The sequence below is a fragment of the Coturnix japonica genome, chromosome 1, assembly GCF_001577835.2.
Source record: "Coturnix japonica isolate 7356 chromosome 1, Coturnix japonica 2.1, whole genome shotgun sequence".
NCBI classification, from domain to species: Eukaryota; Metazoa; Chordata; class Aves; order Galliformes; family Phasianidae; genus Coturnix; species Coturnix japonica.
The window spans coordinates 17,100,690-17,126,899 of NC_029516.1; the positions used below are offsets into that span (position 1 = coordinate 17,100,690).

Genomic DNA, 26,210 nt, shown 5'->3' on the forward strand with positions numbered 1-26,210 from the left:
TATTATGTAAGCATAATGCTTCCATATGCAAATAATTTCCTTCATTTTCAAAAGCAAGTTCTGGCATCTGAGGTACAAATACGAACATTTTAACAGATACTTGGAAACAACATAACATAAAATTTCTTAAACTGGAATTGCAGCAGCTCACATTACAAATAATAGTAGGATTTTAAGCAACAAAGGACAAAACAGATTGAGTACGTTCTAAATTTATTGGAACGGAAGGATTGGAATTGCTAGCTGTGGAAATCTCTGCAGGAATGCTATGAATTTCTGTTTCTATTCCTCATTTTGCCTTGTGTTACACTTCAGTTCTGGGGTTCTCCAGTGCAACTGATAACAAATAATGACAACTTGTGTGTTTCTGTGACCATATTTTTTTATCGATCCACATGAATTCATCAGTTTTGAGACATTCTCTGAAATTACTTAGGAATCCTGTCTAAACACAGATTTTAATTTATTTCAAGTTGCACGGTTTTGTGACTTCCTATCACTTTATTCATCACTTCTGCAGTACAGCCGAAGCTCAATATGTCTGGCATGGCAGGTGCCTGAAGGAACCCCTTAGGCAAATATGTATAATATTTTTAAAGCACAGCTAACCATGAAACTAAACAGTCACAAATTTACCAATTTAAGTTTCAGTACAACACCAGAAAAGCCACGTGTTGAGATGAAACTAAAACATCACCATTTTACCCTCTGCCACCAACAGCAACTTCACTGTTGTTAGCAGGAAGATTACACTGCTAATCAGCTGATGGGGCCACAGTGGCCTATCATGTTATATCTGGTTACACTGCTGAGAATCACTGCCCATCCATATGCCAGAGGACAAGTGCTTCTCATCGGGACTGGAATGAAGCAGCAGAACTAAGGCCAATGCACTGTGAAATGCTGTTGCTAGGGGCCATGTGAGCAACCCGGGCTCCTCAGGCTGCGGCCCGATGCAAAGCTGACAGCCTTTACCATTCACACTCCTCTTGCCCAATAGCTGATTTTTCACCCACTGCTTCTACCTTAGCATTGCTCCAAGAAGTTAATAAAATGAAAAACTTATTATTTTCATATTCACAGTTGTTGTTTCATTTCTTTGGAAATGGTATGCTTTCAAACACAGTGGGGAATTTACGAGCTATCCATACCTTTCAATATGTAAAAATAACACTCAGCAGTATTTTTAAATCACTCTTCCCAATGCATGCGTCGTTATTTTCAGAACATATACTTTAATTTCACCAACAGAGGTCAGTAAACCACTGAAAGAGAGACATAAGAGTATGGCGAGAACACACTCTTGTCAATCTTCCTAACATCCTTCTGACAGATTTATTTCATTTTCAAAGAGGTCTTTTGTTGTTGTTGTTGTTCTTGGTGCATTTTTTGGTTGGTTGGTTGGTTTTTGTTTTTTCAATAAATGCAGGTTTAGTTAGCTGAAAAGAAAAAAAAAAAAAAAAGGAAGTCAGCATGAGCTTATGAGTTCATGCAAGACAATGAGTTTTACTAAGGAGATGAATTATCTAAAACGCTGTATTGTTAAAGACTTTTCAGCACTGAAGTATTTCTGAAGCAGTTAGGAAGCAGTGTCATGCTTACAGGCACAGGTGTGATCGCAGCTAAATCAATTTGTCAGGGCTGAAGCCGGCTGCAACTTAAGCAGTGTTTTGAATGAGCTGTAGAATTCTGCCTTTCAGGCTTTGTGCTGCGGAAAACCAACCAATACGCAGAGTATAAAGAGGAGGATCCCAGGGAAGAAGTATTTAATGATATTAAAATAACAACAGATAGCAGCACGGGAGGAGCTGTCACAGACCTGCTCATTTTGACAGTAACGCTCAGCTAATGGAACTATATTAGCACATCATTTTCCAACTTTCAGCTGTAATGAAAAGCTATTTTTACAAATCATTACTTTCGGTGTAAGGTGTTTCATCCACGTGTCTTCCATTAGCATTCAGGGGAGTTTCACAATGAATGCTGCCTGTGCAATACTGAAAGCACACCTTTTATGTGAGCTAATCCCAGAGGGGAGTCAGCACCAGTGCCTGCGTCCTTTTGACCTTTCTCCTTTTAACACATTTTGCTTCAGTAGCAAAAGGTGAAAATTTAGTTTTTATATTGCAAAACAGAAATCTTCAACGGCATTTCTCTGTGAGGGCAAGGAAAGTAAAACAGACTCCCGTGGAAACTTTAAAGTACCCAGTTCAGCGATCAGCAACAGCTTGACAGATGTATTTTTAGAACTGCTTTCCTGGTAGCCCTTTGAAGCTCGCCCACACTACCACTGCTCTCAACAGCTGTGCGCATGTGAAGCCACTGGAGTGGAAGATGTTAATTATCATCAGCTCCTGGAATTTCTCCAGGGACTACTTGTGGTTGGAAACACGCCTCCCTGAAGAGCTGCGCCAGGCACTGGGATCATCTCTCCTCTGGTTTATCTGAGTCCCTCCTCTAAGGGGAAAGGTAATCAATTATCACTCCCTATCTTCACTTTTAAGCATTGTGCTCTTAGGACCTGACCGTGTGACTGTCCTCAGCAAGAATAACTGCAAAACCTTTCATCCATGTGTCTCCGATTCCAACAAAGATGTATGTGATGTGAGCTCCTCAGGGATTGGGAGATACAGAGATTTCAATTAAAAGCTTGAGAGAAGTAAAAAAAAATAACAAAAACAACCTCAAATGGATGGAAACAACTGCCTTTTTTGCTGTTTTGTTTTCCCACTGACAATTTAACCCTCTAAGGCCAAGAAAAAAGCCATCTCCTCTCCCCCTATGTCATCAGAAACCTGCACACAAAAACAGTCCTTCCCCTTTAGCTGTACCCCTGCTACTCAGAGGCATTTTGAGTCTGAGTTGGTTAGCGTCAGGAGCTTGGTATGATGTCAAAAAGTGAGATATTTCCCACAGAGAACCAAAATAATAGAAGATGAGCTGGCAGAAAGTTCCCCTGAAAGGGAAACAACACAAACCCAACAGATTTTAAGCCTTGCCCACTACTATTAATACTACAAAGCACTCTTAATGACAGAACATATCCTTAAGCGTACCTCCTAGATCCCTCAGTGGTAGTTAAAGCCCATAATCATCTCCACCCCCATAGAAAGACCAAGTCAGGTCAGTTCTCTCTGGCTGCAGAGAAACCAGGATAAACACCAAGCTGCAAGACTTGACTCCCAGTGCAGGAAGATAAATGCTGAGGGCATTTCTCTCCTCTTTGCTGTGAATGCTAATTTTCACCTTCACTGACACTTCACAAAGTGACACAGCAGACACTTCTGATAACAAGGAGCTGAAGGAAAGCAGGCACCCCACTCTCTGAGCATACTGGTTGGCCTCTTCCTGTAAGTGCACAGGAAATTCCCTTCCACCCCCAGGAGGAAGGGGTAAGAAGGAAGAAGGAAATGGAATGTAATGGAAAGTAAACATGTCAACTATGAAAACAGTCACCATGAGCAAGTACAGAAACACTTCTTTGTTGTGTTTAAGGACAATGAGTACAGTGGTATTTCAGTTATTCAGTGTTTACAGAGTCGAAAAAAAAATACATAATCACGGGCCCTCCCCCTTCATGTAGGTCGTTAGTGCTGCTGCATCATATACCTATCACAGTTCAACATCAAACCAGGTAACCAAGAAGTAGATACAGCCAAGATGAACAATTGCTTAATCCTTCCAGAATGGACATTGGTGGACAGCATAGGCTTAATAACTACAAGTTGGATGCTGTTGGAATTACAAGAGAAGTTCTTAAGAGCACTCTAGCTCCCCAGCTGGATTCAAGAGCAATGGTGAAGATAAAAGGGACTACACACACACAAACAGAACTGTTATATACAAAAAAAGTTTAATTGAAATACCTGTATAAAAAATATGATCTCCATACATTTCACACTGTTGAACAGAAGAAAAAAAAAAAAAATCCAAATCCAAGCTGCATAAATGCAACCAGATCACAGAAACACAGCTATTAAAATAAATTAAGGTTTATGACTCTGCCACTCTACCTTCCAGAGCCAATGCACGGAGACTGTACAATGTCAATAATTTAAAACCCTTCCAAACAGCATTACTTTACATTTCTGGTACAATACCAGACAAAAGGCATACTGACTAACTTTAAAAAGTCATTCTATTTCCCTTAAATTAGACTTTGTACAACAATTTTTCATCTTCCAACGAAAGTTGATAAGGTCAGAAATATTTTTTTTGTCTTTTTTTTCTTTTTTTTTTTTTTTTAAACAAAAGTTGACAGGAATGCAGAAAAGAAGTGCCATGGGCAAATCACAAGACTTCCCATGGAGAGGAGGAAGGGAAAGCACAGTGTTGAATAACTCTAACCAAATAAATTAACCAAATAAATAGCCACAGCTGAAACCTGTGGGAGGTCTTCTAAACTTCAAACAATAAATAACTGTATAGTACATGGGAAAACCAAGTTTACATAAACACATTATACAGGTATGGAAAAAAAGTAAAGTCCTTGAATATTGCATTGATTGTGCATTCAACATGCCCATACATACTCTTAAGACTCGCAGGGTGACAAAAGGCCGGGGGGAGTTGAGAAAGGGGCTTCTCATGCCCAGTGGTAGAGATGATAAAAGGAAACATGAATAAATGTTTCCGATAAAAAAAAAAGCTGATATACCTGTTTGTATTTCTGTGCAGGCTATAGGAAATATTTTGAGCAGCAGAGGTGGGTTGGAATTTGAAAGGGGCGGGGGCAGGAGTGAAATGTCTGTGTTCAAGTATTCCATCACCAGTGGATGGGACTACTTCATTCAATCACCGAACATGTTCTCCAATGCATTATAGGAGCTGCTTCCCCCAGCACCGAGTCTGAAGGGAGCAAATTCCTATGATGAACTGGATCTTCTTTGGACATACACAGCTCAAAAAAGAAAGTCCCACTGAAGCAGCTTTCAAAAAGGCACTCAAAAGCAAATAAAATCTAGTCCAGGCTCTATGAGAGCAAAAAAGTTTACCATGTATTCAAGAGGTCACTGCTTTCTTAATAAGGTCAGTCTTTGACTAAGTACTGGCCTGCAACTCCTAAACATCAGCGTTTCCAAAGGAAATCTCTCATTCCAAAGCAGAAACCAGCAAAAGGGGAAAATAAAATCAAGTCCCTCAGACAAAGATTCAACTACAGAATAATGAATGCATTTTTCTAGCCCCTCCTACGTATTGGCAGCAGCACTGTGGTCTTTCTGCTTGTAGCTCCCCTCCCAGTGCGAGGTCCTTAGCCATTCACAGACTCTCATTACTTGAACTTGTGCTCGATACATCGGTATCAAGGGTCCGTAGCCTTATGTCACAGTCCTCAGACTTCACTACTTCTGATTTGTGCATCCATTGATGGTCAAAAATTTGCTCAAGTGTTGGTCTGTCTGAAGGCCTCAGTGAAAGGCACCATTTGATCAGCTGTTGACATTCTGAAAACAAAACAAAAAAAAAAGCATCATTAGACTAGAAAATAAGTAATATTAAAATCAAAACACAAGAAAAAACAAAACTCAAGTGTATAAATTTTAAGCTACCTAAGAATTAAGAAAATAAAGAAACCTACACTCCATCCCCACCCCCAACAACAACAAACCACACAAGCAAGGGAACCCTCCCACCCTCCCAACTCACTCCCTACACAACTCACCAGGTGAAATTCTCCTCCTGAAATACAATCGTCCCCGCAAGATCTCCTCGTCCTGCTCAAATGGGATGTCCCCACAAACCATATCATAAAGGAGGACTCCCAGAGACCATACTGTCGCTGACCTCCCATGGTATCTGTGGTACCTGATCCACTCTGGAGGACTGTATACTCTCGTTCCTAAAAGAACAACAAGAAAAAAAAATAATTGAGGATTAGAGTGCTTTCCCCTTATTCAAGGGCATCTCGCATGGCTAAATTAGGTTCATAAATGCAGCATTATGGGAGTATTAGAAAAAAATAAGTCAAAAGCACTGATTTTGTCTGGCCCCAGCCCAGCAGTGCTGTAACTCCAGGTCAGTGCCGGGTAACAGCAAGGCCTGGCAGCGCTGCTGGTTGCAGGGAAGGAGCCGGAGCCGCCGTCAGCTGGCTGCTGGCTGTTGACGAAGGCAGCTCCCTTTCACTGACCACGTGGCGTCTGCAGCATCACACCAAAAATAGACACAAAAGGACAAAGGGGGCTGGCGGGGAGGAGGCGGGCGGGCGGCGAAAAGAGGTGAAGCTCAGGTCCGCCTTATTACACGGGGCTAAGCCGCTTTATCCAATTCCAGCGGGCAGTAAACAAAATAAGGCCGCTCGCCCTGTTATTTATTTATATAGTTTTAAAAGGCTCCGTGCAGCTCTGCGGCAGCAGCCGCCGCCCCCGGAGCGCTCCGTGGATACCAAACAACAGCGCTGCGGTGATGCGGGGTCACGTGGCACGGGGTCGGGTTTCACAACAAACAGATGTGGAGTGCGGCGGCCGAGGATGGACTGGGGGGGTCGGGGGGGGGGGGGGGGGAGCGCAGCCCTCGCTAGAATCGATGAGGGCAATGAGCTCCGCTTTGGGGTGCGGAGCCTGGAGCTGTGCGGTTAGGGGGAGAGCAGCGATCCCCCGCTCTGCGATCTGCAATGCGGGGTTTCCAGGACACCACGAAGGGGAAAAAGAGGAGGGGGGAGAGGGCTAAAAACAGTTCCGCACAGAAAAAACAGCGCATCCACCCCAGGAACATCCGACACTGCGAAGGCTCCTTGTAAACAGATCGCCCTCTAGGAAAAAAAACGCTTTTTTTTTCCAAGGCAGGGAAATAGAAACTGCTGCGTCACCGCCCGGAATCGCTCCTTTCCTACGCAACCGAACACCCCGAGCCGCGTCGGGTCCAAAGGTTTCCGTTACCGATGGCCCCGATAGGAGAGAACGCGGCGAGCGGGGGGAGCACGCACGTACCGTCGAAATCGGTGTAGACCGTGTCCTTGAGGAGGGCCCCCGAGCCGAAGTCGATGAGCTTCAGCTCGCCCGTGCGCAGGTCCACCAGCAGGTTCTCGTCCTTGATGTCGCGGTGCACCACGCCGCAACCGTAGCAATGCCGCACGGCCTCCAGCACCTGCCGGAAAAAGCCGCGTGCCGTGTCCTCGTCCAGCGCGCCCTTCTCCGTGATGAAGTCGAAAAGGTCCTTCACCAGCTCGGGCCGTTCCATGACGATGAGGAAGCCGTCGGGCCGCTCGTACCAGTCCAGCAGCTTGATGACGCCGCGGAAGCCGGAGCCCACCTTCTTCAGCAGGACGATCTCCAGGGGCACCATGACGCCGCCCTGCGAGCGGGGCCGCGGTCAGCGCCGTGCCGCAGTCCGAGGGGCGGGCGCGGCGCTGCGGCGGCGGCGACAACCCGGCAGCCCCCCAACCCCCCCGGCCCATGTCCCCCCCACCCCTCCAACCGCCGAGACCTACCAGCCCCCCCCCCCACCAACAACGCACACACACAAAGGCCCCCGCGGACTTACGATCGTGCCCCATTCGGTCACCCGCTCCTTCACCACATGCTTCACGGCGACCTGCGCGGTGCGGGAAAAGAGAAGCGCCGTCAGCGGGCACGGCCGCAGCCCCGCAGCCCCGCGCCGCCCCGCAGCCCGCACCCCGCGCTCACCGGCAGCCCGTCGGCCGTCCTGCTGCCCGCGTACACCGTGCCGAAGCCGCCGCTGCCCAACACCGAGCCCACCTGGTACACTTTGTCGAAGGGCTCTTTCTCCACTTTCACTGGGGGAGAAACACAGCGTTAGTGGCGGCTCCAACAGAAATAACGATTAAAAAGAAATTTTAAAAACCACGAAAAATAAAAAAAATCCCAGAAAGGCGCTACGTCCGTGCGGCACAAGGCGACTGGCTTTTTTTTCTCCCCCCGAAAGCCGTCTTCTCCAGTTATATAAAAGCGCAGAGCAGGTCCCAGCGCTCCGTACCTGGCGGCAGGATCTTGACGGGCAGGTGGTCCATGCTGGCGGGGCTGCAGATGTGCGCCAGCGAGCCGAACTTAGAGAGCAGCATCTTGCGGCGGAAGGTCCTCCCGAATCTTCCTCGTATCTCCGAGATCCCGGCGGCTCCGAGCTCCTACTCCTCGCTCCTCCGAGCCGCTCAGAGCCGGGCGGCGCCGGGGCCGCGCGTTCTGCCCGCCCCTGGGCAACGCCGCAGTAGATCCGTGGCGGGCGCAGGAGCCGCGCCGCCGCCGTGCCTGCCCGCGCGCTTCTGAGCCGGCGGCGCCGCGGAGCCGCCTCTTAACTCCCAATATTTTGGTGCGGGCAGAGCGCGCCGAGAGAGCCGAGGATATCCCTCCGCGGGGGAGGGGGAAACACCTCTCCCCGCCACCGCCCAGCCGGACCCCTCCCCTCCCCTCCGCGCCGGGGCGCCCGCGGGTTGTAGAGCTTCGTCCCGCCCCGCGGAGCGGGCAGGAGGAGGGCGGGTGCCGGGGACTACTTGTTAGTAGTAACCGGCGCGCAGCGTTACAGCGGCTGAGGCGTCCCGAGCGTCAGTGCCAAAAAAAAAAAGGACCCGAAAAAAAATAAAAGCGGGGCGGAGGAGGGAGGGGGGGGAGATTCTCCCTATTTGCGTTAACATTTCCGGGCGGCCAATCAGGGGGTGCCTTTTCAAAGGGCTCCCGGCGCGGCCCAATGAGGAGGGGCCTCATCTGCATGCGGCGGGCGGGGCGGGAATGCCGCGGCGCGCCGGGAGCGGCTCCGCCCCGGGCTGCGGGAAGGAAGGGCGCGCGGGGCCTTGGCGCCGCGGTGGGGCCGCGCGGGGGCGGGGTGCCGCCATTATCGCCGCCTGAGCGGGGGCACGCGGGGCCACGCGCTCCTTTCCCCCCATCCCCCTCCTGTGCGCCGCGTGGCTCGTCGCTGAGCCGGGTGGGAGAGCGAGGAGCGTTTCGTGTCTAGCCTGTTTTCTACGGTGCTTTCGTGCTCCCCGCTTTCCATCACCCTCCCCGGTGCGGGGCCTCTCAGGGCTTCCCGGCCTCCCCGCCCAGGCGCCGGCTGGGCGCTGGCAGGGAGTGGCTGCGGGCGCACCGCCCGGCCGGCAGGGGGCGCTGCCTTAGCAGGAATGGTGGCGGCGGGCCCGCGGCCTCCGGGCGGCTGCGCCGTGTCCTCCGGTGCCTCCGGGTTCCTCCGGGGGTCCTTCGCGGTGCGCCCGGGGCGTTTGGCCTCCGTTCCCAAAGCGGTGCCCTTAACGGCTGCTTCCGGCTGGGCCTCCAGCACCGGGGTGGGGAGGCTGCGTAGTTCAGAATCACAGAATGACCTGGGTTGGAAGGGACCTCAAGGATCATGTAGTTCCAACCCCCCTGCCTGGCAGGGCCACCAAACATACACATTTACTAGATCAGGTTGCCCAGGGCCCCGTCCAACCTGGTCTTGAACACCTCCAAGGACGGGGCATCCACAACCTCCCTGGGGATGAGGAGCAATGCTGGCGTGGGTCAGGAGGTGCTGCCCAGTTTGGGCCCAGCAGCAGCAGTTAATGGGAACAGCTGGGGTGCCCGTGTTAGACATAGCGAGGCCAGGGGCAGCGTGTTGCACGGGGATCCCTAAAGTGAGGGTATTTTTGGACATTCACTTCAGGACCTGGCGGTGCTTCCACTCCGGGCACGGGAGAGCCTGGCAGTTGGCGTTCCTTGATAACTGTGCTCCCATCTCTATAAACAAAGCAAGGGTTTCTAGGGAGAGGTAATGTCTGTTATTAGATCAGACCAGCTGACGGAAAGGTCATGTTTTGTGGCATATTTTCAACCCTTTGTATCCCAGACTGTGTTTGTTGGAGCTAGATCAGCTGTGAATGCTAGTACTTTTCACACAGAACGTGGTAAGTGCAGAGGAAACTCATTCAGTTTTTATTGGGCAGGTTTTGAAATGAAGAAGTTTGTTTCTTTTAATTGTTAATTAAAAATATTAATAATAGAAAAGATTATTTGAATTCAACGGTTAAAAAGTTTTCTTTTTTCTTTTTTGGGCAGAATTAGTCACATGAAAGGCATTTTTAGTTTTCTTCAAATAATGTTATATGCATGAAAAAACATGCATATATCACTTGTCTCCAAATGTGAAACATTAGGTCTTTTTCATTCTGATTGCTTTTGCAGTTTTGTTCATTCATCTTTGTGTTATCAGGTTATCAGGCTATTATAGATCAGTGTTTTCTTTGCCTTGCCACGTTCAAGAAAATAATTCCTCAAAATCCTCTTGCAATTAAGCTTCGTCTTCTTCAGCTCTATACAGCATATCTTTACTCATCTGTTTGACTAAAATAAGACTGTGATCTATACCTGGTATTGGTATAACTCCCGATCTGATCTGTGCTTTCACAACGGTATAACTGTGTTACATTAACATTAAAGAAAACAAGGTAGTTACTGTAAATTTAACAAATAAATAAATAAATAAAAGATAAGGGGGTATTTGTTCTTTGTTCACATAATTTTTGGCAGACAGACATTTAATTTGTATACAGTTACAAGGACTCTTGGTTTGACAGAATTACAGATGGATCCCAGACTTGGAATTTACCCTGTCTTTACACATAAGCCTTTCATGGGTTTGTGGTGCTCCTTTTGATCTGGCTTGGAACATGCAGTTCAGTGGTCCTAAACAATTATGGCTGCAGAAATATTTTATAAACTCGTTTTGGCCTCTTGAGCAGTGGCTTTGCAGCTATAAATGGAAAATAGTTCATGGGTAGGATGCCAGTGAGCTCTTTGATGTACAAATCTTTGTGTGTGTGTGTGTGTGTGTGTGTGCGCGCACAAGGGTCCCTGAGCTTGTGTGAATTCCTCAAACATAGAAGTATGGAAATTCCACCGGAGTTTCTGCTTGCAGCACAGAGACAGTACCGTCTGAAGCTATCTTCTAATGTCTGTGTGGAACCCAGTTCAGAATTTGCTGTGGCACATCATCAGGTATTGCACTGGTGGTGTTAACATGCTCTTAGGTATGCCTGTGGCTATTGTAGATTTTCAAGATGGGCCTACCAAAATGTGTCTGTTTGCGTAATGTAACCACAAGGAATGCTGTAGTAGTAAAAATCCACTAAAGTTAAGAATATTGACATTTTCATGTCCCTCAACCTCTGAGTATCTGAATACATCACATACTCAAAGCTTTTAGTCATCTTCGTGACCCTTCACTTGACTCTCCTCAATCTTTCTTTTATTTCAGGCAAGAGTAAGCTGAACACAATGCTCCAGATGTGGCTTTATACGTGCTGAACAGAGTGCAGTAATCATGTCCCTTGACCTGCTGGCTATCGTCTTGCTAATGCAGTCCAAGATGTGGTTAGTATTCATTGCTGCAAGGACACACTGCTGACTTTGTTCATTTTGTTGTCCTCTGGGCTCTATCCTGTAGAACTGTTAGTCTCTGCCTGCACTAATATTCGTATTTTTACAGTTTCAAGACAGATTTGTCTGTTCTCCTCCAGTTTGTTGAAGTCCCAGAACAGGAGCTCTTCTCTGCAGTATTCTGACAGCCTCCCCTTGATTTGATTTTACTCCGTACTTACTAAAGATCTTATCATTCAGGTCATGAATGAAAACACTAAGTCTTACCATCCCCAGTCTTCTTCCAGGGATTGCCACTGGGAATCACCTGCTAATTGGACTTTTGTTGACTGCTCTTTGAGTCAGTGAGCTGGTCAGTTTTTAACTAACCTAGTAGTTTACCTACCAAACCTGTATCTCCCAGTTTGCCTTCAAGAACTCTTTCACAAATCTTTCTGAAGACAAGAGGAACAATGCCATCTACTCCATCTCTCTCAGTCAGCATGTAATTTATTTGTAAAAGGCAATCAGTGTGATAAAACAGTTTGCTCTTGGTAAATTCAAGATGACCATTCTCAATCATATACTTTGTCATTGTGTGAATGAGAATGATTTCTCTGAGTACTTGTTCCATAATTTTCCCACAGACTGTGGTAAGGTTGGTCAGCCTGTAGTTACCTAGATCATCCTTGCCATTTTCTATAAGAGACGCTACATTTTTATAATTGTCAGGAACCTCCTCTGACCACTGTGGCCTGAAGAACGGATAGAGAGCAGCCTTGAGTGACATTTGCTGGCAGCCTAAATACTCTTGGATGTATGCTGTGCAGTCCCATGGTCTTGTATTGCATTTACAGCTTATTTAGCCATTAGCTTTAACCTTGCTACTTGTCATGGAGGTCTGGGAGGCCTGTGAGCAGATCTTGCCAGTAGAAATAGCCTTTCAGTATACAGTACTGTGGTAAAATGTGGTAAAGATGGACAACTCTATTGGAATCTGTTCAGAAATAAACCTCTGTGTTCAGATGTCTGATGAGGACTCTAAGGAAATGAATGTCAACCTTTCATCAGCAGAGAATACACAAGAAATATAACCCATTTGTTGCAACATTATTTAGAACAATACTGGGGGACAGTCAAAAGAGTGCTGAAAAACTGGTAGGACTTGCAAGCAGAACACAAAAGCTAGAAACCAATTGTTAAAATGTGAGGCTTTACTTATTTTGTTTTTTGTTTATTTGGGAAAAAGTTAAGAGAGAACCTTGTACCATCAGTCTAGAAACATCTTTATTTATTTTTTATTTTTCTCTTGTGTGTGATAGCTCTTTAAGTTTCACATAGGAAGAGCTTCCTAGCTTAGGAACTGGAATAAACCAACTGTAGAAGCAAAGTGGAGGAGGGATTAACAGAAGGTAAATGTAGTCCTCTATAAATTAAGTTGAGAGGATATGTTCACGTCTGAAAAGAATTTATGGATTCCATGGCATTGTGTCAAGGGAAGTCTGGCTGGAGAGTCTCCCCAGCTTTTATACTTATGACTGAAGGAGCATGGCTCTCCATAGAACTGAGTTCTCAGGACCTCGTCTTTCACGTTTACAAATGTGGCACATTGTGTTCAGTACAGAGACAGCACAAACTCATCAGCTGTTTTCCTCTTCACAAAGTGTATGGAAGAACTAAGGCAAGATCTAGGAAGGGTAATGAGGATGATTAAGGATATGAAAATATTCTGTTTTGAAATATCAGGGCATTTTTGTTGTTGTTGTTGTTGTTTGTTTTGTTCTGTTTTTTAACCTTAGAGAGAAGGTTAAAAAGGGGTATGCAGTAGAATAATTGTCTGGGTACAGTAGATTAGATGGCTGTGTTCTCTGTCATCTAACATAAGCACAGGAACATCAAGGAAAATTAAAAAGTAACATTCAAAACTGATAAAATACAAGCTATAATTACCTTTACTTATAAAACTTGTAATTAGAGTGTGGAATTCACTGCCAAATCACAAAGGCCAAGAATGCAACAAGATTAAAAAGAGTATTGTATTTTTAGGGATAACAAGAATATTCAAGAGTTACGGTTGGCTGATAAAAATAAGAGAAGGGCTATTAGGTCTCAGATTTCAAGGTGGAAACCAAATTTCTGTTGACTAGAATGGCCTACTGATATTGGCTAATCAGTGAATAAGCAACGTGAGTAAGGAGGATATAGTCCACCTCTGCCTGCCCGTGAACCTTTGTATAGGGAGATCCAATGTGCTGAACTATGTAGTGAGGCAGTTCTTAACAAAGTCCTATGTTTGGTTGATTTAATTCTGCTTGTTATTTATGAAACATAAATATATGTAAAAAAACCTTAACTGAGCTTTGAACATCTTAGCTATAACGTTTATATAATTCCATTGGATCCGTGACCAGATTCAAAAGTCATATTGCTGTGTTTGCAATAAAATAATTCAAGACTTTTTTTTTTTTTTTTTTTTAATCATAAATTAATTCCAAGTCAGTGGCAGCCACTAATGTGGCTTTTTATACTTCAGAACAGGCAGAACATTTTAAGTGGTTATATGATGATTATATATGTCAGTGACAACTTGCAAAAAGAGAGTTGTCTTCAGAGGGGATCAATGGTCAGAGATGTCTTCACATGATCTCTTGAGTTTTTGACACTAAATTTAAATAAAAATTATAATACCACCACTTATGGTCTTTTGCTACTAACTTCTACTCTTTATGTACTTCCAATTTTAAAAGAAAGAGGAGTCATTTAATTAGATTAGAGTCATTAGATTTAGTGTGGATAGAGATGTGGTGAGCGGGAGATTTCATTCTGTAATTGTTAAAATGATAGTGGTTGCTATGTGGACATGATGAGTTTCACAATCTTAAGTGTAATAGGTGGATACGCTTTGGAACAGCTGTTTAAATTTTCTAGCACTTTTATGGCTATATAGGCTCCTGGTTGAGGGGTGCTAAAATGAATGGGGTAGAAGAATTCATACTTTTCCTGCTGCTTTTACATCGCTGTCACTTCTGTTGTGCTTTCATCTCCACTTTCTCCACTTCATCTTCTCAACCATTCTGTAATGAGAGAACTATTTTAAAGTTATTCTAATAACAGAAATAAAATCTGTACTTTGAACCACGTATAGGAGTGAACCATCAGATTACTTTCAGTAGGTGTGTCCTAACTTCCTGATGGACAAGCTACCAGTGGTTCTGAACTTGGCTAAGCTAAAGGAATGTAATTATTAACTAGTGAAACCCCAGTCCTACATGTACTTCTTGCATGCAGTCTCTTGTAGAACTGTCACCAGTCACTGCTGCTTTCATTAGGAATATCCACAGATATTTGTACAAAAGGTTCTCAGTACTGTGCTAATGCGTGTAATTGGCACCAGAAGTCCATGCAGAGAAGAAGGTTATGTATCAAGTATAATTTTCTGTAAGAATAATTAATTACTTGTGTCAGTGAAGGCCATGCTTTTTATTTTTCAAATGCAGATCAAGTCTATGAGAAGAAAAATTCCATTTAGCGTGTACATAGGGTTGATACCTGGTTTGTTAATGTACTCATAAAATTAAAAATCATGGAGTTAAAAAATCGGAAGGCATGGGTATCATTAAATGATCTTTGATCAAAGCTCAGCTGAATGCACTGTGACATTTATACTATAATTAGAAACTTACTGACTGTCCTTGCTCAGTGTTTTATCCATAGATAAGTAAGGTATGTACCATAAACCACATATGACTCTGTGATCAAAGGACATTTTTCTGTGTATCTTATCAGTAGCCATATACTAATTTTATGATCATATTTCTTCCCTTTCTATTGTGTTTCCATGAACTTTGTAAAGTTTGCTTTGGCTTGTGTTATGCTAATCAGCATATCTAGTTTTTATTTATTTATCTATTTATTTACTTAATTGTTTCTTAAATGTTAAAAATTAACAAAAAAAAATTCTAAAATTTAACTTTTATGTTATCTGAAAGGATGAAATGATTCATATTTCAAGTTGATGTGTCTCCCATGTCTGATCTGTGAACAGGAAAAGCAAGAAAAGTTAGCAAAACTGGACAACACACAAACTATCCAAGATGATAGGTTCATTTTGAGTATTTTAGCTATTTTATCTTTTATTATTTTTCTGTGTATGCTTTATTTTTGAGACTAGACATGGAATTTACTAGTTTTGAATATGTGGGGAGGGGACTAATTATTCTGTTAGTAGCTGTGAACAATTAGGAAATAAATCAGGTATGTGTTACTATTTTAGATGTCAATGTCCATCTACATATCTATTGGCTTTCTACCAAGAATTGGCTCAAGAATGATGTGAGTGTTGTGTGAGTCCTTTGTCATCTGCTTTGTCATCTTCCTGTGTAAAAGTTTTTGAAATGTTTTTTTCTGAAGTATTAGATGCATGAACCACAAGAAAAAACACAAGAAGGCAGCCTGTCCCCTCTCACTTGCCAGGCTGAAGGCAAGAACTCAGAGTAAAGGAGTGGATGAAAACAAATCCGCGTTCAGGGCTGCAAACAAAGCCCCTTCTTGCTCACCTAATTCCCCAGATGCCTGTGTACAACAGGTATACAATATTTATGAGGGCCTGGGTGTAGAATGCTTTATCTGTGGCTGATAACAGCCTGTTTACAGTAGAGCAATCTAGGATGTATCCTACCATTGTTCTCAATACTGCTTATGTCACTGAGCCACAGAGCCAAACTGTTTAGCTCTGCTGGACTTCCAGGAGTAATATTCAACTGAAAACTCAGCATTCTTTAGCCCTTCCCCTTTTGCAGTGTGTTAGAAATGTCCTGTGATAGTGTCTTGCGCACCTGCTTAAGAGAGATGCAGGTATACATATTATTCCTTGTTTGTAATTACATATTTTCTGCCTTTTCATATTGTTTTCATTATGTGCCACCAGCAACGAAAGAAGAGGAGGTTGTGTAACTTATAAAAGGCTTCTATCCAAATGCAATGCAGAGGGGCAGTCTGACAAAATGGCCTTTGACATGGAAGTGCATGTGAAGCAATATCTGCTATCAGACTCCTCCATATACTATTGGCATTCTTTGACACTTGTATGGAAAGAGTGAATGTGATAACAGTGAGGTGATGGGTGATGTGTTCCATCAGTGGCGACAGTGACAGTGATCACCTTCACTAGTGCAGATTTTCATAAGCACAGCATGCAGGTCCTTGTCCATCGATGGTGAAAATGCATAGCTAATGGTGGTGACTATGCTGAAAAATAGTGTTTGGAGCTGAGAATTTGCTCTAGCAAGTACTGTTACCATGTTCTTTGTTGTAGTTGCCATGGAAATAAATAGGAGGCATTACTTTCAGAGCAACCTTCTGTTTATATTACTGTAAGGAAAGTGAAGTGTCAGGAACTTAATGATAAATTCCTGCATTTTGAAAATGTGTGCAATAGATGGGCTGAAGGTAGTGTATCTGTAGTAGTCAAAAAGAACAAAGAGTGAGACAGTGCTATATTTGCATATAATTTCATGGCAGGTCAAGTTTCTGGTGCAATAGAATATCTAAATCACTTTTGTAAAGTCCAGTTCCTAAAACTAAACTGTCTAAAAGGTATATATTTGAAGATATTTACTTGAGCCACCAGATTGATGTTTGCTAATACCTCTAGTTCTGTGCTACCCTTATGGCAAAGATGGCTGCTGCACTTGTTGTGTGTACTGCAACAACCATTTTCAGGTGTGATCATTAAGATGACTTTAAGGATGAATCATTTTATCTGAGATTTTTCTTAAGAGTACTAATTCTTATGTTAAGAGAATATAGTTTAGTTTCATCCAAGTACAGTTTCTTTAAGTTCAATGCAAAAAATATGAAGTATTAGACAGTAATAATACTCCTGCCAGAACATCTTGAACAATTCACAAAAGAGATGTTTTTATGTTGTCTATTCCAACCACCTCACCCCTGCCTTCCCCCCCCCCACACACACACACATTATTGATATTATTGGACACTTTTGCATTTGTTTCCACAGGGCCTGATATGGATTTCAGGCTCATTTCTAATTTCTCATGTCCTGGATTTTCTCCACTGAATTCAAAGCCATTGCCATAGGGATGATTTAAATAAGGCCATTTCAGATACATCTACACAGTTGTGCCACTGACCTGTTGAATTATATGATGTTCATTACATACTTTATTTTGTTGGGGCAAGTGGACCTTCTTCATTTTTCCTATTATACCAGAGACAAAGAAGGAACAGAACAAAGATTTATCAACATTGAGAGTTGTGCTTCTGAAAAATAGACTGAAACAAGCACAGAAAAATATATTATACTTGACTTCAGTTTAAATTTCAGTCTTCAATTTATATTGTAATGGTCATACACCTTATGTTTTTCCTTTGTTTCTGTGGGGCCAACCCTATTTATATTTCTGTTTTTACATTCTGAAGGGAAACGATGACCAATAAAAGAATTATATACAGAACAAATGCTGTTACATTACCTTCCCCGATTTCAGGATTACACGTTGCAGATAACAGTATGTCACAACACACTGAGATCTGCTGCACTACATATGAACTGACATGATGTGCTTTAAGAGTATGGTAGGAGTTCATAGAGTGCATTAGAAGCGAATGGAAAAGCTTTCCTCTTCAATTAGTTGTGACTGTAATTAATCTCTTCTTAACTTAAAGCTTCTAAATGCCATAATAGTGTTAGTAACAATGGATGCCCTACCAAGTCCAAGAGCAAAACGGCTTTTATCATTTATGAAGGAAGACAGAAATCTCATTTCTCAAGCACTGTCGGATACACGTGTATTAAATTGCATGCATCTGCTACTTCGTGTACAGAAGCAGAAGGCAAAACATTGCTTACTGCTTCCTTTTTAAAGAAACAAGATGCCAGGAGTCTTTGTATTCAGAGTCTGCTAGATGCGTGCTTACAGCATGTCTTCATATCCTAAAGCACTGTATTCTAATGGACCAAGAATCCACTACAGACCATGACTAGTACTTCAGGATTTTTTTTATTGCAAATGTAAAATCTTATCACAGAATCACAGAATTATCAAGGTTGGAAAAGACCTAGAAGATCATCTAGTCCAACCATTACCAATACTTCCCGGATAAATCATACCTCTCAACACAACATCCAAACGTTTCTTGAACACTCCCATGGTCGGTGACTCCACCACCTCCCTGGGCAGTGCATTCCAATGCCTGACCGCCCTTTCCAAGAAGTAATACTTCCTAATGTCCAGCCTGAGTCTCTCCTGGCACAGCTTAAAACCATTCCCTCTAGTTCTATCACCGATTACACGAGAGAAGAGGCCAACCCCCAGCTCACTACAACCTCCATTCAGGAAGTTATAGAGAGCTATAAGGTCTCCCCTGAGCCTCCTCTTCTTCAGGCTGAACAATCCCAGCTCCCTCAGCCGCTCCTCATAAGGCCTGTGCTCCAGACCCTTCACCAGCTTTGTTGCCCTCCTCTGAACATGTTCCAGGACCTCAATGTCTTTCTTGCAGTGAGGGACCCAAAACTGAACACAATTCTTGAGGTGCGGCCGCACGAATGCCGAGTACAGGGGGACAATTACCTCCCTGTTCCTGCTAGTAACACTGTTTTTGATGCAAGCCAGTATGCCGTTGGCCTTCTTGGCCACCCAGGCACACTGTCGGCTCATGTTCAGTCGAGCATCAATCAGTACCCCCAGGTCCGTTTCCTCAACACAGTCATCCAGCCACTCTGCCCCAAGCCTATAGCGCTGCCTGGGGTTGTTGTGGCCAAAGTGCAGAACCCGGCATTTGGTCTTGTTGAACCTCATCCCGTTGGCTTCGGCCCAGCTCTCCAGCCTATCCAGATCCCTCTGCAGGGCCTCGCTACCCTCAGGCAGATCGACACTCCCTGCCAAATAGGTGCTGAACTGTTTGGGGAACCACTTGGCAGGGTGACATGGGAGAAAGACCTGGATGGAACAAGGGGCCCAAGAAAGCTGGTCAGTATTCAAGGACTGTCTTCTTCAAGCCCAGAAGCAGTGCATCCCAAGAAAAAGGAAGGCAGGCAAGAATGCCAGGAATCCTCTGGGTCAACAAGGAGCTACTGGACTTAAGCAGAAAAAGAAAGTCTGTAGGGTATGGAAGAAGGAACAGGTTACCTGGGAAGGCTACAAAGAAGTTGTCCAAGCAGCCAAGGATTAGGTTATCAAAAGCTAAAACTCAAGACAGATTAAATCTAGCCAGGGACACAAAGGGGATCAAGAAGAAATTCTGCAGGTATAACAGTGATAAAAATAAGGACAGGGAAGATGTAGGCCCTATTCAGAAGGAAACTGGAGACCTGGTCATGAATGATATGGAGAAGGCTGAAGTTCTCAGTGACTTCTTAGGCTCAGTCTTCATTGGCAGGGGCTCTAGCCACACTGCCCAAGATGCAGAAGGCAATGAAAAGAACTTGGAGAAAGTAGATCTGCCTGCTGTGAGTGAACATTAGGCTCGAGACCACTTCAAGAGCCTGACAGTGTGCAAGTACATTGGACCCGATGAGGTCCATCAATGGGTTCTGAGGGAACTGGTAGATGAAATTGCCAAGCTGCTATCCATCATATTTGAAAGATCATGGCAGTCTGGTGAAGTTCCCCCTGATTGGAAAAGGGGAAAGATAATCCTCAGCCTGGTCTAGAGGGAGATGTCCCTGCCTATAACAGGAGTTGAAACTAGATGATCTTAGAAGTCCCTTCCAACTCAAATCCTTCTATGATTCTATATGATCCTGGAGGAATTCTCTGAATCAGAGGTTACCGTAGGTTGGAAGAAAGTGCAGAGGACATATGTGCAGAGGGCAATCTATGTCTGCCCTATTTTTATGCTTTCCTCTAGGCATCTCCTCTTAGCTACAGTGGGGATTTGGATACCATTCTAAGCAGATTTTTGTTTTTACCTGGTATGGCTGTTCTTACAGTTTATTTCTACGTGGACAGTTTTCTGGCCATGTTCAACCAAGAAGAGAGAGAAGATAAATAAATTTGTTAAAGTGTGAAGCAAAATAGCTGACCTTTCCGTTTATATGGGAGACATAAAGCATGCAAAAAAGAATGGAAGGACAGTGAAAAAAGGAGTATGATGAAGAGCTAGGTTAGCTGCTCTTCGCTGATGGAGGAAGAGCAAAGAAACAGTGACTCTGTCAGTAAGGCAGGCAATGAACTGAGGAAGACAGTACATGAAAGGGAAGCAGTAAGCACTGTAGCAAGTGATACAAAAGAGGGAATACGAAAGGTTTATACCAGATTTTAAGAAAAAGTAGAAATCACAATTTTCAAAGCTTTCATTTTTGAAAATTTTCAACATTTTTAGAAAATAAACGCATAAAGATACATTTTGTAAGTATTGCAAATCCTTAATCAAAGGATGGTATTTTTTCTGCTGCAGTAATTCACCTGTTTCAGTCATCAAAATATGGAATTTATAACAGCACTGTTTGTATGTATGTGTGTGTGGATGTGTGCATTTGTGGCTTGGCTGAAACTGGTATTTTTTAATTTGAATCAGACAGAGGTGGAGTCAGGGTGTTTTCTTTCAGGCATTTATTTATCATAGCTTGCAGTTTGCTTTGTTGTTCAAGTAGTATGTGACTCCACCCTTTCTCATTATTACTGAGCTGGAATATAAGGCAGCTTTATAGAGTTTCTAAGTTAGCACTAATGAAGTTTGGTATCAGTTTGCCTTCTAATACCTTTAAAAGAAAGACTAAGGAAAAAAAATTGTAAAAGTATCATGTCTGCAAAGATCTATTTCCTTAGGAGGAAACATGATGTTAAAGGAAAATTCTTATATTAAACTGTCTCCTTTCACTTTATTCCAGATTTACTGTGTAGTTTGCCTTTGACAATCCAGGATTTCAACTGCTGTTTTCAAGAATGTGCAGGTTCCTTCTCCTGGAAGTGTTTCAAAGGCATAGGCATACAAAAACTGTAACCAAACCTGCATCTCCCCCACAGACAGGTTACCAGATGTGACTGCTCATGCTAGAAGGAAATCCACTTTATGCTTAGAGTGTCACAAATTGCACCCAGTGCCTCCAATGCAAATGAAGATCTTCAGGAAATGGTGTGTTTCCTTCTGTCCTAAGAAATCCCTGCAGGCTGAGACAGTTCTGTACTGTCTTTATTGTACAACATTAGCTAAAACCAAAGGTTAGTTTCTGAAAACTGGGTGAAGAAGAAAATCAACTCTGTAAATACCCCTGTACATGAAACTGGGTCATGAGCCCATACAAATTTGTTTTGCTTGGACCTTGTCTATTATAGCGCTTCCATATTTTCAGAAGCCCTAAAATAGCAGAGCAGGGAGAGTGGGTGGATGAAAACAAATGCAAATTATCACTCTCCTTGGGAATGCTGTCAGTATGCTTCTATGCTTCCTGCTACTGGAATATAGGAAGTTTGTTTTTTGTTTTTTGGTTTTTTTTTTTCTTATTAGGAAGAAACACAGTTGTAAAACTAATAAATACATAAATAAATAAATCATGCTACAAGTTTCAGTGGTAGCTGATGGAAATTAGTTTATTGCAGGATATAGTTATGTTCCCATGTGGCACATAGAGAACATTGTTTGTGTCCTCTATTGTAAACTTCTTCATTTCTCCTTAGTAGTGAAGTCACCTGTTCTTTTGGCAGAAATGTGTTCACTCTCAGAATTAGAACAGATTCCTCAAAAACGGTTTGTATAGCGGCTTGGCAGAGAGCACAGTATCCAAAAGCAGAAGGAGAAATTTTACAGGTGAGAAGATTTATCAGAGGTCAAGGCGGAACATTTCTCATGGATGACTAATGGTAAGGGATGGGCAAACCTTGTGTTGTTTTGTTTTGAGGTTTTGTGAACCTTGTGAACTATACTTTTGGTTTCTTCTTCCACATTTTCTGTCTCCTCATCCTATTCCTCAGAATGAAATTTCTTCCTTCATTCTCTTTCCTCTGATTTCTACATGTATTACTGCTGCCGTGATCTTTCAACTTCAGCGGGTTCTTAGCACAATGTTGTATGTGAGCAGTTTATGTCTGTGTTTTCTTTTTCTCAGTATTTCAATTTAATTGCATTTTCTTCTCAATGATAAAGCAGAATATGGGGAAGAGACCCAAGTCATTGTCAAAAGTAACAACAACTTATTATTTATACAGTTATTTGGTTTAGAACTCATCAGTCTTCCTTCCTTTACTAGTCATTTAATCTATATAATCTGATTTTTTTTTTTTTTAATTCTATATTATAAGGGGGGCTGCAAAGTTAATACCTCCCATTTTATGATGTTGCCCCATAAAATCAAGGTAGATTTTGGTGGCATGGCAGTAGAAGTTGAACCTTCCTGCCAATATTCTGTTACATGTCATTGCTGTGTGACAGATGGCAGTAGAGGGGCAGTCTGACAAAATGGCATCTAACATGGAAGTGCATATGAAGCAAAGGTGTGGCACTGAATTCCTCCATATGGAAAAAATGGCACCCACTGACATCAGTGATCAACACTTGCTGGAGTTATTAAGTCCTTGGACCATTAAGTCAGACTCTTGTATTCCATGAAGTTTGGATTTTGGAACAACAACAACAACAACAACAAAAAACCAAAAAAAACCCATATTCCTTCATTGTTGTTATCTTTTGGAATGGATACCCTCCTACTGATTTCCAAAGATACGGTTTTACATTGGTGTGTTCTCATGTAAATCTAATCTGTGAGATCTGTTAAAACAGACTGATTACCGTGTATACTGCTATCAGTTTGCATTTGATAAATTCAAGAAACCTCCTCAGACATTGCACTGGGATGACCTATCAGGTGACCTGCAAGGAAATAGTCAATAATTTGGAAAATTTGTTTTATGAATTGTAGTCAGAATCTTTGTCTTATAAATGAAATTGATTTCATTCAACATTCAGAGAATTGTTTTGGTAGATCATTTATCTGTTCTAAATGTTACCTTTAATGTGTATCAGTTAATGTTAATGAATTCTAGCTAGACAATCAAAGAGAAGTAAAAACTGTTTTCTGTTTACTAAGTATACTACATGTGGTATCACTATGTGCAGTTTAATTCTTTTGGTAAATAATGTTTCATTTCTAAACAGTTTGTCTTTCAGCAGAGGTGAAGGAGCAGGGGATTTAGTAATTTGCTGGAACTGAAGACAGATTTTCTAATTGCGTAGATTAATTATTAGCATCAGTTCTTACAAATAATCCCCTAAGGCACAAACTTATATATAAATTTTGAAAAGGAAGTAAAGGTTTTCTCTAAAATAGAGTTTGAAACAGAAATTCAAGCCAACTTTGATGAAAACTTTGTATATTTTAAGCTTACTCTAGGGTGCACAACAAATAGATGCACTGCAAAACTCAAGTATTAAAGCAACAGAGTATAGTTTGTGTACTGCCAAGACATAGGAAAAGAGCTGTCCAAAAGCCCTTGGTGTAATTATAGTGAATTAAATATGCAGACTAAGTTTTGTCGATCTTTTTGTGCTGTTTACTATTCTTCCATGAAAACACTTCTCAATGGAAAGAATGAATTTTACTAGAACTGAATATTTGTAATAAAAGCAGGTATCTTGGAATATGTAGCCTGAGAAAAATTGTGAGTTTTTAGTTCATCTCAGCTCTTTAGGCAAGAATATCCCTTCCATTTGCATTACTGCAACAAAATTAATATTAAGGCTACAGTCAGAGATGTGATTTACTGCAAGTAAAATGATAGATTGGCAGATTTATATTCCCTAAGCACTTTCCCACAACAGCTCTTCTGATGACATGCCAACCTAGCAAGTTTTGGCTTGCAGTTTCGGTGGTTTGCAAACTGTTTCGATTTGAAAGTATGGGAGTTACTCAACACCAGAGGCCAAACTATGATCTGAATTGTACTGGAGTTACACTCTTGCTTCTCTGGTTACTATTTTGGAACAACTGCTAATTTACACTGCTGTTCAGATCATTGTTCAGTCTAGTTTCCTATACATCTTAGAACATGATTGGAAAAAAAAAATAAAAAAAATCGAGTTAATCCCATTTGTGGAAGGTGTGGACTTTGACTATATTAGTCTTTCTCACTCTCTGTTTTTAATTTTAATTTTATTTAATTTTATTTATTTATTTATTTATTTTTGCGTAAGTTTAGGGAAAGCCTCGGGCACATATTTTATACTCCTACGGAATTACCCTGTAAAGATGTGTATCTCTGCACTGACTGTAGGAGCAGTCTAGCTACAGCTACCTATCTTAGACCAAAATCATAATGTTTATACAGTTACAATGAGGCAAAAAATGTCCCATTCTAGGGGATGTATGTGATTCAGCATTACTTTGAAAGACAATAGTCCTATACATTTGCAATATTTTTTCTTCTAAGGCTTTGATACTTTCTTTTGTGGCCCAACTCAATGTTGAAGTATCACAAGTTGATGTAACATCATCCTGCAAAGGAAAATTTTTGAGAATTATATTTAGGGAAAAAAAAAAAAAAAAAAAAAAAAAAAAAGGCAGAAGAACATGAAATCTAACACAAATACTGCCCTCTGCTTTATAATGTTTCTCCCCATTTGAGAGCAGATACTGTGTTACATCATGCAAAATACTTCTAGCATACTGGAAATCAAGGGCCTTTTTTTTTTTTTTTTTTTTTTTTAAAAATAGGTGATTGTAATTGATTACTGCACTGTTATGTAAGTAAGTGTGAGCTCTGACTGAATCTTTTTCTTTCTTTCTTTCTTTTTTTTTTTTTTTTTTTTTTTTTCCCCCACTAGTGAAACATTTATAAGGCCTTTTTACTCATCTTAGTGTCTAATGTAGAATAACATTAAGTTCTTTACTAGGAGAGTGGTGAGGTCCTGGAACAGGCTGCCCAGTGCCCCATACCTGGAGGTGTTCAAGGCCAGGTTGGATGGGCCCTGGGCAACCTGATCTAATATTTGTGGAAGTTTGGTGGCCCCGCCAGTCAGGGGGGTTGGAGCTTCATGATCCTTGAGGTTCCTTCCAACCCAGGCCATTCTGTGATTTTGTGATTCTGTGACATCATGCTATACTCATTTCTTCAGACAGGTTCAAACAGAGCCCATTGGAGTAAGTGTTAGGTAAGTTTGGAAAAAAACTGCAAAAATATGTTAAATTTAAGTAGCAAAAGAGGATCTAAGAGAGGCTGGAATTGTTCTTTTGTAAATGTCAATTGATTAGTTTCCAGTATGTGGGAAAGGAAAAAGGATATGATGACCCAAGTTAAAATCTGGTCATAAATCAATAAAGACTGCAAATCAGGAAGTGTTCAAGAAGAAAGTGATTATCTGTGGCAGTCTTCTAGGGGAGAAAAATAATGAACTGCTGTCAAAATGGGCATGATTGTCTATGAAATATATATATATATATATATATATATAATAGTAGGTAACAGGGGAATGCTCTTGGTAGCCCAAGAATAGTCTTTTGATAATAGATTTTGAAGCCTGTAGAACACATAGCACTCCTGCATTCTCTGTTCCTTGTCAAAGCACTTGGTACATATTGATAGAAGGCTTGGGACATTTCATGATAAAGTGTCATCTGAAAGCACTGAGAATTGCTGATGATCTTCCTTGAATTCTGTAAGTGAGGAAATGTTCTGTGGTTTGATGGAGAAAATAATAATAACAAAGGAATGTTATGGTTTTATCTATAGTGGGAATTATTTCTTATCTAATTTTGGCAGTAGAGCAGATGTAGGAGTAGTATTGATTATGTAAATTATCCCAATTTTCTGCTAACTCATAATATATTCCTGTTTATTTTTTAGGTATTTAAAATGCTTTTTGAACATACAGATTACCTCATTACTAAGTTCTGAATGTATTTGAATTGTTTTTTCTCAAGTAAAGATTTTGAAACAATTAGAAATGAAATTGTAGTTTAGAATGGCAAAATTCAGTTGAGTACAA

The 26,210-nt window shown here is 42.1% G+C and overlaps 1 protein-coding gene and 1 long non-coding RNA gene across 4 annotated transcripts in view; one reads left to right on the forward strand and one right to left on the reverse strand.

The window, feature by feature from the left end:
- Positions 1-3,834: 3,834 nt before the first annotated feature.
- PIM3 (Pim-3 proto-oncogene, serine/threonine kinase) lies at positions 3,835-8,354 on the reverse strand. The gene is made up of 6 exons (XM_015852276.1): positions 7,933-8,354; positions 7,623-7,732; positions 7,480-7,530; positions 6,927-7,290; positions 5,663-5,839; positions 3,835-5,444 (listed from the first exon to the last, which is right to left on the reverse strand). Exons 1-6 carry the CDS (start codon positions 8,015-8,017, stop codon positions 5,260-5,262), a joined length of 972 nt encoding a protein of 323 aa, XP_015707762.1. The 5' UTR covers positions 8,018-8,354; the 3' UTR covers positions 3,835-5,259.
- Positions 8,355-8,891: 537 nt separating this feature from the next.
- Positions 8,892-26,210, forward strand: part of LOC107308413 — a 131,427-nt gene continuing 114,108 nt past the window's right edge. For 2 of the 3 annotated variants that reach the window (XR_004306179.1, XR_001552789.2), the window contains exons 1-2: positions 8,892-9,820; positions 11,170-11,285. This is a non-coding gene — a long non-coding RNA (uncharacterized LOC107308413). Of the gene's footprint in view, positions 9,821-11,169; positions 14,411-26,210 lie in introns of those variants that run through there. The other variant, XR_004306177.1, reaches the window with a different exon arrangement.